The sequence below is a fragment of the Calidris pugnax genome, unplaced genomic scaffold (genome assembly GCF_001431845.1).
Source record: "Calidris pugnax isolate Ruff unplaced genomic scaffold, ASM143184v1 scaffold27, whole genome shotgun sequence".
NCBI classification, from domain to species: domain Eukaryota; kingdom Metazoa; phylum Chordata; class Aves; order Charadriiformes; family Scolopacidae; genus Calidris; species Calidris pugnax.
Window position 1 is genome coordinate 5,392,404 of NW_015090893.1, and position 15,240 is coordinate 5,407,643.

The 15,240-nt window shown below is 36.1% G+C and overlaps 1 protein-coding gene across 3 annotated transcripts in view; it reads right to left on the bottom strand.

Moving 5' to 3' along the window:
* The window catches only part of GABRA1 (gamma-aminobutyric acid (GABA) A receptor, alpha 1), a 42,097-nt gene that overhangs the window by 26,157 nt on the left and 700 nt on the right, over window positions 1-15,240 (bottom strand). For 2 of the 3 annotated variants that reach the window (XM_014948043.1, XM_014948045.1), the window contains exons 2-3: window positions 13,266-13,353; window positions 9,373-9,485 (exon numbers count right to left, since the gene is read on the bottom strand). In XM_014948043.1, the coding sequence (XP_014803529.1) occupies window positions 9,373-9,485; window positions 13,266-13,339 (187 nt within the window). In that variant the 5' untranslated portion in view covers window positions 13,340-13,353. The remainder of the gene's footprint in view (window positions 1-9,372; window positions 9,486-13,265; window positions 13,354-15,240) is intronic. The other variant, XM_014948044.1, reaches the window with a different exon arrangement.

Sequence of the window (15,240 nt, forward strand, 5' to 3'; positions counted from 1 at the left end):
GTATCAGCTAAACTTCTCTACTACAGTTTTTGACTTAGGTATAAATGTTATCGTTTGTAAATGTTTTGGATTTCTTTTTAAATTTATACGGGCACTAACATTAAATTTCCCTTAAATCACCAAATCTGTTTTATAGGCCTCAATGACAGATTAATATAAATAATAAGCACTGGAACAGGTTGCCCAGAGAAGTTGTGGATGCCCCATCCTTGGAAGGGGTCCCATCCCTGGTTTAAGGCCAGGCTGGATGGGGCTTTGAGCAACCTCCTCTAGTGGGAGGTGTCCCTGCCCGTGGCCGGGGGGTGGAACTTGATGATCTCTAAAGTCACTTCCAATTCTAACCTTTCTATGATTCTATGTACATAACACAGTTTACATGTATATGCTATACCATAAGGCGAGACTTCTCTGTGTTTTCGAGGTTGTACGTTTGCTCCAAGGCAGATGCCCTTGGCCACTTCAGAAGAATCTAATGATTTTAGTGGTCATAGTTGCTGAGTCTGAGACACCTAAAATGGTGCCGATTTCCAGAAAGAGCCAAACATCTGGCTTCTGCAGATCTACTGTTAGAAGTCACTTTGAGAAGCGCACAAGCTTAACCTCCTCCCTTCCTCTCCTCCCTCTCTACGCACACTCACACAGTATCAGTCACTTCTGAACATACTGGTATTTTCTAGGCCACACATCACAAAATATTCACCCAGGATGGCATATATCAAAATAACTGTTGATTTAAATATGGCTGCAGGGAGTAACACCACCTGGAGGCATAAATCCAAACAGTGTTGAGTGGAGCTAGCCCCATAAGCTTTCAGAATTTACAGTGATGTAAGTCTGAATACATTTACTAGAGTGGCATACAAGCCAGCGTGGAGTTTTTGGTAGAAATGTCAAATATGGAACGGTGGTATATTTCTCAAATAACTATTATTTAAATAATGTAGAATAATTAAATTTTAAAAATAATTTAATACAACCCTGACTTCAAAAGACTTTGGACAGTTTAAATATGATTTGCTCCGTCTGACAAGAAAATTCAGTCTGAAGAGAAGTGAAATTAGGAATCAAGGTTAAGCAGTCAGAAACAGTATGCATTTCTGTATCCAATGCAAAAGTTTTAATGAGAATCAGTGTTCTACCATGCACACATAGGTTTTTTCACTTTCACTCAAAAAAGTCTACAACTTGTACATATATGTAAATGTAAGCAATTTAATATAAATATTTAATATATATACAATAAAATATCTCATTTTGTGAGACAGCAATAATCACGATGTAATATTAGATCTGATTCTACTGTCATTCTAGTAATTCACTGAATGACACTTGTATTCTGTTAGCAAGTTAATGCAAAAATTAGGTGGTAGCAAAAGTAATCTCCAGGACTCATTAAAAAAGTTAAAGCATGAAATTTTGAATGTATTATTCATAATCATATAAAGTAAAATACTATGATGTGGCTGAATGCCTAATACTACTCTTTTTGTTCTTTATGTCTGTGTCTCAGACGTGTACAAACTAAAGTGACTGTTGACAAAAGCATTGGATAGGTGAAGTTTCCTCCTTGGCTGTCCAGTGAAATTAATGTGTGACCTTATCATTGTTTACAATCTTTTCTACTGACTTAAAGAAATTTAAGTGTTCTCTTGGCATCTAATTGGCTCTGAAGTTAAAGAAGTTCACAGTGAGAGTTTAACTTTTTATTACTGGAAGAAACATACAGTTGTCCAGAAATTATTTGGCTTGGAAGAGAAAAAAGTATTCTCTCCTTCAGCCCATCATTGTCACAAAATTTCAAGAGGCTGTGGTCTTGCAGAGAACAGCTGGCAGAAAAAGAAGATGGAGATTTCACAAGGTCCAGTAAAATGTTGCTGAATAGATTCTTTAAGTTCCAGCTACTGAATCCCCTTTTCTTAAGATTGAGAAACTAATATAATGATGAAACTTATTAGCCTTTTACATATTGAAAAGTAAAGCTCAAATGACACTCTTAAAGATCTTTTATCCTCACTCTCCATCTCTCTGTGTCCTTTCCATTGAGGCACTTCCACTGGTATCGTTAGGAGGTAGAAGACGCTAGAAGCACTTCAGGCACAATGCATTCATCCCTTAATGATGTGAACTCGGAGTCCCAGCTCTGAGTGAGCCTGTGTTTAATACAATATAGCTAACTCGTTTACCTTGCACAAACACAGAATATGCTCTTTGAACCAGCAGCGTATCATGTAGTGGTATCCTGAATTCTAGTCAGAGGAGACATATGGCCAGAGTAGAGAGGATGAGGCTTAAGGAAATCAGTTAGACGACACAAAATGGAAACTAAGAGCTTTGGCAGTAAGATGGAAGATTTCCAAGGGAGCAGAAAAATGAGTGATGCCTTTCATTTCTATATAACATTGAAAATTATTTAAGTGGCATGTAAGTCATACGTAATAATAGAAAATTCAGGTTCTCTTCACAAGAGATTGTGTTATCTTCATACTGATTACACTTTTGTAGAGCATCTAATCCTAGGCTTCTTCAAATCCTGATAAAACCACTAAACACAGCACTGAATGATTTCTTTTTTCTTTGGTATGTACCTTATTTTCAAGAGCAATGAAGAAGTGTGTATGAACACACAGAAAAAGATTAGCCCCTCCAAAGCCATATGGAAGTTTTGAAATTTTTGTTTACTGTTTTACTAATTAGATGATTCAACTGTGCTTTGTTAAGAGCTTCAGAAGTTGTGAGTCACTCCTGCACAGGACATGTGTTTACTCATGCAGTTGGGATATATATTTAGAATCAAGGTTAACCATGTTCAGTCTGCAGCTTGATTGCCAAGGGAAGGCTTAAAATGTGCTTCAAATGCTCAGAATGCATTTTTCAGGATCCTTAAATCCTGAGCTATATTCAAGACCTTCTCAATATCCCTAAGAACTAGAGAAAATTCTAAGTCATTGAAGAAAACAAGCTCAGGTCAGGAGCTGATCGGACTGCTGAGGATAAATCCATCAGTTGTAAAGCCATGTTAAGCGTATCTCTTGACTACAACATCTATCTTATGAACCAGGACTAAGAAATATAGGGATATCTGTAGAATATGTAACAATTCCAGTAAAAAGCCCTAAGAAAATTATTAATGACTTACTAGTTTTACTGTAAGGCAACCAGAGGGTCCAAGTAGTTACTGATCAGCAAAATAGCGAGTACCACACCTGGACCCTCTGGAACACAGCCTCAGGCAACTAATCCACTTGCAGCTATGGAACCACCAGTCAGTGTAAACTACTGTAATTTTACTGGTTACAACTACTGTGTTTTGCTAATGTGTTTTACTAAGGTAAACTCTCAAAATTAATAACAATAAATATTTTGATTTAAACTCCCAGGGAGCTCATTATTGCTACAATTGTGATTGGATTACAAATTGAGAACAAAATAAGAAATACAGTTTATTTAAACAGCAGGAAATAAGCCTATTTATCATAGGAAACTATACATTAATTATTTCCCTTTCTGACCTATTGAAGGACAAGGCTTATTTGAATTGCATATTTTTGTGTTTTAAATTAATTCCATCTTTTTTCATAATACACTTTTTCCTCCTGCGTCTCTTCAGTAAGAGTGTGCTGTAATTATTAAAATAGAGATTACTTTTCCTATGGTTTTGAATTAAAGGAATTTAGATGCATATATAGCATACACTATTGTTACTAAAAAAAGGCACATAGACTAATTACCCTGACTGCATCCTGTGAAATATTTTGATTGAAGAACCATAACAAATACATTCATAAGAAATTTGTGCTGCTGCTTTTGTGAAAGTAGAGACCAAAAGGGAGAACAGTGAGCTGTCCTGTGATACCCAGCTGTAGTCTGTGCTGCTAGGAAGGGTTTACTGAGAGCTGCGCAGTGTCATGGCAGCTCTCCCTGTGCCAGTTAATAGTTCAAAGCTGCTCATATCCTCCCTACCTCCATACTGTTTTCTTAAATCAATTTTCCTAGGCTTTTTACAGTAGTCTTTATATCAATGTGGTGCCTACAGAGTGGAAAAAAAAAAAGACCAAAATCAGCCCTTTCAGTTTTACATAGTTTATAGTCCTTCTTCACTTACAGAATTATGTGTAGGGGTCCAGTATAGGACTGTCTTTTCATTTAGAGTAGAAACATTTAGGTTTAACTAAATTTTTATTACGCATACAGACCAAAACCACATTTTCCCTAAACTTTAAGTGAGCTCAGATATGAGTTCAAATCCAACAATTTCCATTGGGACCTCAATCACCAAGAGGTAAGTTTATCATATATTTATAGATAATGTTCTCATAAAACTGAATTTTAAAACCTAATTAACATAATACTGTCAGGTTTGTTTTCCATCACTTTAAATATAAGCACTCTGTGGAAGTAATGAATTACCTGAGATGGACCGACGTTCCACTTAAGGACAGTCACACTCAATTTTGATAAACATCACACAGGAGAGATCAACAAATAGCTTTTACTGATAGCATAAACCAAGTATAATTCTGTTAAATACTGCAGTAATGTTGATAATCTACTTGGGATGACCTAATGGGCATTTGACCCAACTATAAAAGCAAATTCCATTTAGGAATATTCTGGTCTGCCTAATCAAACCCATTCTTGTTCTTCTTAGTTCTGTATTAAAACAACCTTTCTACTACAAAATCCCACTCAAAGATTATACCACATTTAAGATTCCTCTAAGTTAAAAGGTCACAGACCACGTGGTATCCTATAGTTTTAGAGAGGGGATGTGTGAACTGCAAAAGTGATAGTCTTAAAAGATCTGTAGCTGCACCTGATTTCATTTTAATGAATCTCAGCACCAGGTACAAACAACCTGCCCTGTGCAAGCCCACCCTCCATTATCTGCCGTGGTGGCATCTCATGGCTCATTTCTATTCCCCACGTGAAGACAACCCAGAACAAAAGGCAATGTCTTACCCATTTATCTGAGGAACTTATTTTTTCCATCATTTTTTGTTGCTTTTCAGTTCTTTTAAACTCCCACTCTAGATATAGTGGTTTACTATGAGAGGTCACCAGACATTGAGGTGATTTTTTCTCCTTATTTGACTCCTTCCCACCACTATTTGATCCCTTACTTTGTTCAGGACGGTGTATTTGAAAACGGAACAGCATCTTTATTATTTAGCCTATTTTTGATCACCTCTAGTTCTAGGATCCAGATAGTTCCCACAGAAAATTATGCTATTACCTAAATGACTTCACTGATTTATTTTTTCTCTTAATGTCTAACATCATTTCCTCTTTTCTAGCTTCAATATGTTACTCTTTGCAATTCCTCCTCCTTGCGTTTTGTAAATTATTATCCTCTCATAGAGTTAATAGGTGTCCTCTAGTGTGATTCAGAACGTTTTTACATTCATTTTGAAGGTTCTATTTTCCAGGCATAAATAACTATAAATGTAGTTATTTGTCCATGTTTATGGATGGGTACAACAGATGCTATTTCCTAGCAATGTCTGACTAAGTGACTGTGCCCACATATGAAGGAGGCAAACATCTAAATAACATAATTTATATCAATAATTATTGATAAGAGGTGCAAATGTGCCAATGCATAACATAGTGCTGCATGTTTCTTTTAAAGAAAAGTCAGATTATTTTTAGCCATGATGCCATTTTTTAAATACTGAGCTTATTCAGTCACTGTATTTTTTCCCTGTGGGACACATAGTCTGTTTTTTTTATATTTTTGCTTGTGAGAAATAATTCCTTCTTTGTTTAATGGCAAAATGCTCAGAGCTGCTCACTTAATTTCAGATACAGTCTTATTGGGTTATCTGATGAATAACAATTTTCATTCCCATACTTTTTATGGAGCATATGTGTTTTTTAGTTTTCCTTTTGAAGTGATACCTCAAAAGAAGATCTAAAAAAATGAAAGGGGGGACTTAATATTAATATAGCACTGATTCTGTGCATGCTGAAAGAGTGATTCAAAATTCAGCACCTCTAAATTTTTCACTATTTTAATGCTCCACCTTTTAACCTGGCTTTCCAATTAATACATAGTATAGCTCCAACAGTGTATCTTTGTAATGAGATCTCTTCAGGAGCATGTTCCTGGCTTCCTGGTGCCTCATCTGCCTCACCAGGATATTTCTACCAAACAATGAAACTCTTCATCACATACTAATAGGAATTTTGCAAACCTGGGATAGAGAATTCATGGTGTTTATTTCAAAAAGGAAGATATTCCTCCTCTAAGTGAACAGAGCAAGATCAAGATCAAACCTCTTTTGCAATTCATTACAATTTTTCAGTAAACGTACCTTTTGGTCACTTTTTCATGCATATACATAAACGCAAGGAAGGAGAAACAAATAAACTGATGGAAGAAAGTTTGTCATCTACCTTTTCTTCCATGGATGAGAAAGAGAGAAATGGGTTCTCTTTTCTGCTTGTATTCATGCCCAGAATTCTCTTTTCTGTAGGTGTATGTATTTGAAAAACTGCACTACAGGAGAGGTCGTACAGGGATAAGCAGAGAGTTTTCTGCAATATGCCCCTTACTGTAGAAGAAACGGTACCACGCAATATTTTACTTCATATAGTGTTTCTCAGAAGACATAGAAAGAAGAGAACAGACAATTTTGGATAATTGGAAGAGTGCTATAGAGTAATTAGTGGTACAGATTTACATTGTGCATAACAGCGTAAAATTTATCAGCATAACATATATGTATGAGGGTCTCTGGTCTCCTGAATTCTCAGCTAATACGCAATGAATGACTTCTAGATCTAATTATATATATATTCTAAGTGCTATAATATTGGTAGGTTTCTTACCTTTCTCTTTAGATAAAAATTGTGTTCCGTATGAAATATCTAATAAGGTATCACTGATGTTGGGAAGAAAAATGAAACCATTGCTCTTCCATCTACATTTGAAAATTTCCAGCAATAGGTCATGCTATAATGGAAGGCTATTGAACTTCCGACTCCCAAACCTGGACTGTAGTTGATAGATTGATTTAGATTTCTCATTGGATATTTTTACGTATTTAACATTTGAGAATACATTTCCCCATTGTACAAAGTGTGAAAATTGAGTCATCTTGAGTTGTTAACTACTGTCGTTAACTGTACAGTTAACTACAGGTCATCTTAGCTCATATTTAGATACATCAGCAAGAAGTTTTTACACAGTTGAATTTCAAAATTCCTGAGCAAACCCTTTATTATAAATTGGTACTAGAATTTAAAATATTGGCCTATAGGTTTGTCACTAGATTTTGAAATCTATAGCTTATGTCTTTGGAATAAAGCATTATTCAAGAGTCAAAAGAGTAAAGCTACTTCTTACTACATTTGATTTTAAACATCAATTTACTGCCCACAATTTCATTAGTTGTGGCATTTTTAAAAGTCCTGGTACTCTTAGTTCTAGTATTCAAAGCTCACAAATATAACAGATAAATTTACTCTATTGAACTGACACCATGAAACTATAGTGTACTGAGCAGCAGGGAACTTGTGGTATTCAAGGTTCTTGGCTACAGGCAGGAACATGCAACACAATTCAAACAAGGAGACATGCAAAGATTATTTAAACTTCTCTAATCCTTGGTTAGAGAAAGTATTCCGATCCTGCCTTCCCTCTGCCCCATGTTTCCCATGCTTTGCTCATTTTTGCGTTTAATTGCATGAGGCAAATAGCTATTGAAGTTTATGAAGACACTCATTTCCTCCTATAGAAGCAGTTATACGAAAAAATCTTCCCATCAGGATTACATTTTAATTGGACTGTATGATCCTTTTGTGAGGTACGTGAACCTCTTCTCCCTGTACACCCCTGAAATCTGGCTTCAGAAACACATATATAAACACATATACATAAGACACTATACTGATGTGCTTAGTTCTCTACATTGCAAGGCAGAGAATGAAAGAAAATCATTTCCCTCATTTCCCTTTGTTTCCTTTTCTAGTAACTGTTAAATCATAATAGCTGCAAAACTCATGTAACAAATCATCGTGTGCTCACGTTTTTCTTGTAGGCATGTACCAGACTCTACACAGTTTACAGAGTTTCATTTATTTATTGCCTTCTCTGCTATATGTATGTATATACTGTGATATAGTAGCTGACTGAATTGTACAGTTGCATTAATGAAAGATCAAGGAGCATTTGTTTCTACACTAGTCCAAGGGAGTACAAATAAGCCGGCAAAACTACTGGTAGATAAAAGTAAAAAGTGATTCTTAATTTGTTGTGTATTATCTGAAATTGCACACAAGAATTTATAGACCAACCATTTTAAAATGTGTTAATTAGTACTTTATAAACCAGAATTTTATCTTTAGCCATTCCTTGAAGTCAATGAAGTCAAACCATTGAAGAAGTTGGCTCACAATTCAAGAACTGTTGCAAGACGGTAGCCTCACACCACAGAATAAGCTTACTCTTGATTACCTTCCATTTCATCCACAGGAAATGGTATAAGAATTCTTTATGTAATACCTCATTCTTCTTATAATGCAGTTACTCTGAGATGTATTATATGAAAACAGGTTGAACTATACTTTGTGGGGTGGGTTGCTTTGTTTTATTTTACCTGAAGAGTCCAAAAGAAAAAAAAAAAGATATCTGACAGAAGCAAACCCAACCTTTCCATGCACTGGAAAGAACAGATTTGTGCTTGTATGTTTAGAAATTTTATGTTTGTGAACAATGAGCTTCTAAGACCCAATTTTGGGGTCATGTCGTAGTGGAACAGATCAAAGAGTGAACATAGGGATGCTGATAAAGACTTTGTAGGCTTTGTAACAACATTTATATAAAGATGTAATTGCTCTGTGTTTTTATTCCTTTTCATGGATTCAGCACCAAGAGCACAAGAAGAAAGACATTTTAGTAAGCTGTGAAGGCAAAGTGTTACAGAAACGAATTGTGACATACCTAAGTAGAAAAAAAACTTATAAACTTCTGTGAGACTTTTATGACTAAGGTTGATTGATGCTTTCACTTTTAAAACCAAATCCTCTTGTGAAGCTTATTTAGGTCCAATTCATAAACTTGTCATTTGTCAGGTCACAGGTCATATTTTATCATCCTTTATTCTTCATACATTTCAAGTTTTAATACGTATTCAGAGGTCTTCTTGAATTGTGAACCATTTCCTTCTTCTTTTGGGTATAAGAGTGAGAAAACCCAAGTATGTGAAAGACAGAGAAGACATGGAATTTTTGAAAAAATGGACGTTACATATCAGCACTATTTTATATGTATAGAGAAACAGAATTAAAATAAGTATAAGATGGAAAAATAACATTGCTCTAACTGATTTCTATCTAACGTGTAACCTTGAAAATTATAATGCAACACACCTCCCAGTCCCGGTCTCAAGCGATTATCATAACCATCCAGCAGACGGTCCAATATTCTAGTAAATACTGTGGTGTTGTCTTTAAGTTCGTCTTGTGATGAGGTTTGTCCATAGCTGAAATACAGAACAGTTAACACTGAAAAACTGTGATTCACCAATAACCTTACAAAACAATAATTCCACAATCTGTATAATCTTATTTATACTAGTTTATGGTCACAAAATCTCTTTCATAAAACAAGATTGTAGTGCTTTATAGAGTTATTTTAGTTAAACATTTTCTTCTTCAATTGTACATTTTTTGTAAAATCGTAGAAAACCAGTGCCTCTCTAGATACAGTGAGCAAATAGAATGTCAGTTCCTTAATGTTTATGTTACTATTCATTAATAGTTATAATATCTTAATATTTGTTCCTCAGTAAAAGGTTCATTTGTCAGCAAAAGACAATGTGTTTAATTCATAATAGCTATAAAGGGTTTGCATACGAAGAAAGATATAATAATTTAGAACACTGACACTTAAGTACTGAAATTAAATGCTAAAACAAAGATTAAAAAAATACAGAGATGTCTTCTTTATGAGTACAGAAGTAAATCAAGTGAGTGCACATTTTCATAGGTCAAGATACAATTTTGCTTTATTTCCCATTTTCCTTTAGCAGTTAGATTTCAAGGAATACCTCCAAATTTTCCTTACAAATGTATAATGAACCATCTGTTGATATGGAAATCCCTGATGTCTATAAAGCTTTGCTTACAGATCCTTAGCGTATATCTCTAACTCAGCCAAAGGTACTGAACTTCTGCTTGAACCAGGGTAAAATTGAGCTCTTTGAACTTTTATCAAGATCTTCCTTCCATCAACACAAATCAGAATGAAATCTTTGGGCTTAGTGGTTTCTGTCTGCTGTAAATGACATCAGAATCAACCTTTTTCTTAAATCTGAAACCTTTACCAAATACTCATGGATGATTCCCTTAATCATAGATTACAGTTGTCTTCAAGCCAAACCCAGTATCCCTTTTTCATTCATTGCTGGGAAGACTTCCATTATAAACATGTGTAGTCATCATGACTAAAAGCAAAACCACTGCTTTCCAAAACATCATTTTGTCGCACACATTGCTCCTGAGCTGGATAAAGAGTGCATTGCCAAAACCTTTTGTTAGGATCAGGTCTAGTCACAAAACAGATTCTTCCATTGGGCTGCTTGCTCTCCATACGGCTGCGGCGACACGCGGGTCTCAGTGCTCTGCCACTTGTTCCTGCTCTAACCAGCAAAGAACGTCTTTGTGAGGAATGTTCTCACATAGATCTGGTTCTATTAAAATACCTGTGAAGTTATTTTCTATAAGCTGCATCAGTCAAACATCCTCTGAGTATCCCACACATGTATTCTTGTATCAAATACAGAGAGAAGGAGGAGAGAGACCCTGAATATAGGCACTGAATGTAGGAAATGCTTCCAAACTATTTTGCAGTACAGGTTTGAATAAGTAACACTACAAATTGAAATTACTACAAATCTAAAACTGATACTCATAGAAGTTTTAATAACTTTTTTTTTTAATTTCAATAGGATGTGATTTTGTAGGGAACCATTTTCAGGGTTTTTTAATGCATCTAAATCACTCTTTCTAATGGAAAAGACGGAATCTCTAACAGTTTTTAAAAATATTAAGAATTTCCTCTACCTAAATTATTTACTTTCACTTAATTAAAAAAAAGGTTAATTTATATTTATTTTTCATTCCTACAGATGCATTTTAAGTCACAGGTGTTAATATTTTTTTCTTTTATGCTTCCTATATTTTACCAAATAACAAGTTCTTTTGCTGTCTCCAGTAAGCATTTCTTTCAAAGGATCATTCTTCTTACGCTTTATGTAGAATTGCAACACAGGGCTTTTCACTGGATTCAATTTTTATATTAACACTCATTGTCAATAAACAAGCTACTGTACATACATATCTCAAGGATAGCAGAAGGTCATCAGGATTAAGGTAGCAAAAGGATATAAAAACACTTCAGAAATTTTAGTGGTAAATAAATGAGTATGTTTGCAGAAGAGGCATCAGAAAGATGGACTAGTGGCAGTGCAGTCGAAAAGGATGCAGTACAATACACCGCTTCCATTCTGGGTGTCGCATTTGTCACTACCCTTACCTGTTCTTCCCACCATTTTATCAGAGGTAAAAAGCACCGTTAGGGCTGTTTCAAATTGACATGTGGTCACAGCAGGAGGAATGTGAACATTTGTGTACGTATAAAGTATACTGTAGCTCCAGAGGGACTGTGATTTTTCATTCAAAACATACATTAAAATAATCTTAATGCTGGCTTTTTATGACAAGAAGAGTGATATGGAAAGACTGTGTCTTTCTGTGTCACAGACACTTTATCTAATTCATCGGTTGTTTTTTATCATAAAGGAATAGCAACACTCCCAAAGAAAAGGCGAGGGAAGTTACTATGAAAAAATAGCTTTAGATACAGATACATTTAATGTAAGGTGTGTACGTTTTGAGGAAAAAGTGACTGTATGCGCTTGTGTTTTCATATTAAACCACAGTATAATAAAAAACTGTGCACTAACTCCATCTACAGGTCATTATAATAGTGACACACCATATAATTTTTAAACACTAGTCCAATGCATTTTAATTCTCGCTTTACGAATGCACATGCATACATTATAGATGTAATAAATATATGCACACACATATATGTACACATATCTATATAATAAACATGTTTTCACAAAATTCTGTAGCTAGGCCAGGTGAAGTAATTAATGAATACTTCAAATCTCCCCTTTTTTAATATATTATCAAAATAAAGGTATTTCTTCTAAAATGTCATGTTTATTCAATACAGCAATTGTATCGTGAATCAGCCGCTTTTATTTTTTTTTTATTGGGAGAGAGAGGGGAAGCACTTGGGCAGATGAACCTTAGCCCCTTTGCCCACTCCACTCTTTAAAATCTTCCAGGTAGCCAGAAGATAAGTTTATCTAGAGCTGCGAATGCATAAGGCACAAATACATCTCTTAGGGATCACTGCTGACAATACAAAATTTCTGCTGCATTTTGGTCATTAGGTAGCATTATTGATAGGACATTATTATTTTTAAAATACAGAAATATATCTGTGAGTCTTCTTAAACACCTTTACTGACTTTTGAATTGCAGAGAGTATTTAAGTATACTCAAAACTGCTTTACAGTCTTCAGTTAACCTACTAGTTGGTAGGTGAGGTGTTTTATGATTACAAATTGTTCCTAATACTAATGCTGGTTTTAGATTTCAATATGTATTCTGTAAACATTAAGTGCAGCATAGTCTTTCAAACGTAAACTGCTAGAGGGTTTGAGCCTACAAATTCTTCTTTATCCAAGTGGTCTCCCTTCACCAAGAAGGTCCACTTCAGATTTGCGAAAACAGCTACTAAATTAGGACACAGTCCTGACCAACCAAGAAGTAAAAGTTTTGCCTCTGCTTGCAGGGACAATAAAGTTACTATAAAGCACTTAAATGAGGTTTTAAAAAAACTTAATTACACTTTTTTCCCCTCTAAAGTAACTTGTATTTCTGAGCAGTCATTATGTAAGAGTAGAAAAGATTGCACAGGTGTTTAAGAGGTAGTTTTGTTTCAATTTGTTCCAGAAAGCTCTTGCTTCTTTTTCTTCACAATATTGAAAAAGGATGTTATGCAAACAAATTGTAGTTTTCTTTCAGTCTTTCCTTAGTTAGGTTTAGCTGGGATTTGAACAGGGATTAACTTCCCCCAATACACTTAGTAGTGGTGCAGTCCATACAGTATTTCTCTTATGCTGCTATATTAAATTAGGAATTCATAAAATATGTTGGTGCATTAAAAAGTATCTCCCCACCTTCTTTCAGTCAGTGCGTTCAGAAGGAGGCTCCAGGCCCAGAGGCAGTCACAAAGCACCAGGAATCTCTTCATGGTGGGCTCTGAAACTAGAAGGAAAATAATCATCAACGTTCCCTACGTCAAAACAGGTACCGTCAACAAAAATGTCCTCACAATACTATGGCTCATGTCATTCAGAATAAGGCAGCGTGGCCTTGGCTGTTCTCCTGTTTACCTTCTCTTGTAGACACAGAGACTTAGGGTGGGATTTATTTTAGGGTAAGGGTGTATTCTTGTTTGCATGAGTTAAAGCTGCTGTCCTCAAACTCAGTGGCAGTTCTTACTCAGTTTCTTCCCATGTTGAAAATGTGACAGGGTACCTCCATAACATTTCCAGATAACAAAGTGTAGGGTTTTTTTTGTTTGACCTGAACCAGCCTGAGTCTTTCCAAACCTCTTGGAAAGTGTCAGTGCGTGGTAGTGTGACTGAGGAGTGCGGTGCTTCCCTCACAGCCACTGCTTTGCTTTGATGTGATGGAAGCAACTTTCTTCTACAGATACTACCATTCTCATCTTCCCTGAAATACTAGCATGAGAGAAGGAGTAAAATGATCAGATTCTGACTCTGTAATCTGCTACTACATATGCACACTAATATTTTTGTTGGGCTAAAGGGCACAGTTTATAATCAAACCATGTGCTGACAACCTACACACCATCTCCTGAATCTCTACCACTCTCTGCTACTAGGAAATCTTTTTGCATTAGGAGCCTTCTCCTCCTCTCCAAATGTCTCCTGCCCTCTCTCCAGACTTCACTGAGTTACTCTCAGTTTACCTTTGCGTAAAAAGAAACACAACTCAGAAGGTTTCTTTCGCTTTCTAATAAGCCATAAAATACAAAGTTAGCTGATATTTGTGGAATCAGTGTTCCAGATTCAACTGATTGCTCAGGAGATGCTGCAGGTCCCTTTACATATATATATATGCTGTGTGCTGGAATCAGTCGATTTTTAGTATTCATTACATTAAATAAGAGCAACAAAATATGAAGCCTTTTTTTTCCCCCAGTAGTGAATTGGAGTTTTTTTAAATGCCTAAGCAAACGAAGCACTGTCCATGGAAATTTTGTACCTTTAAATAAAGCTACCCCAATTCACTGCACACTCTCAGGGACAATTTAAATCAATGAAATATCATTATGAAGCGGCATGTAAGCAATGAGATATAATTAATGCGTTTATAGGCAAATGATCGGCAGATAAGATTGAGTGGGGCTGAGCTAATCTAACTGGATAGGAAAGAGCTGGATGTGGCAGGAAAGTGTGGATAAAGATCTTCAGGGACGAGACTGCATCTTAAGTTGCCCTGTGACAGCCCCCTTACAAAGGGAAAGGCAACATCTGTGGCTTCAAAAATCCCTTTTTCCCAGTCCTGCCAACTTCTGCCTTTGCAAAAGGTTTCTCGGGATAAAGAACGGAAAGTGAATTATTCTGAACTATCTTGATCTGTTGAGTTCCACGACTGTTCTTCCTCCCAACACCACCCCCCCCCGCTTCAATAAACCCATACAGGCACTATAGATCCTGGAGAAAGAAAGTTTCCTGCAGCTGGAAAAAGCAAACGTTAACAAGGACTTTCAAGGAGCAATAAACACCAGCAGCCCCCCGGCCCCCGGCCTCCCCCAGCCCGCACCGCCTCTGAAACCAGCTCTGCTTCTCCCATCCAAAATGGGAGAATGAGCCACGCTTCTGGGAGAATTTCAGCAGCTCCCATTGAAAAAAAAAAGAAAAAAAAAAAAAAAGAAAAAAAGGGGGGGGGGGCGAATGGGGGATTTTGATGCATTTTTGACCCCCGGCGAGAGATTTGCCCATTTCTGAGGCGCCTATCGAGACTTGTTTTCCTGCCGGCATTTCAACTTTGTATTTCCCCCTCACCCCGAGAAAGCCACCCCTCCCACCGCCTCCCGCGGAAAAAAAAAAAAAAAAAAAAAAA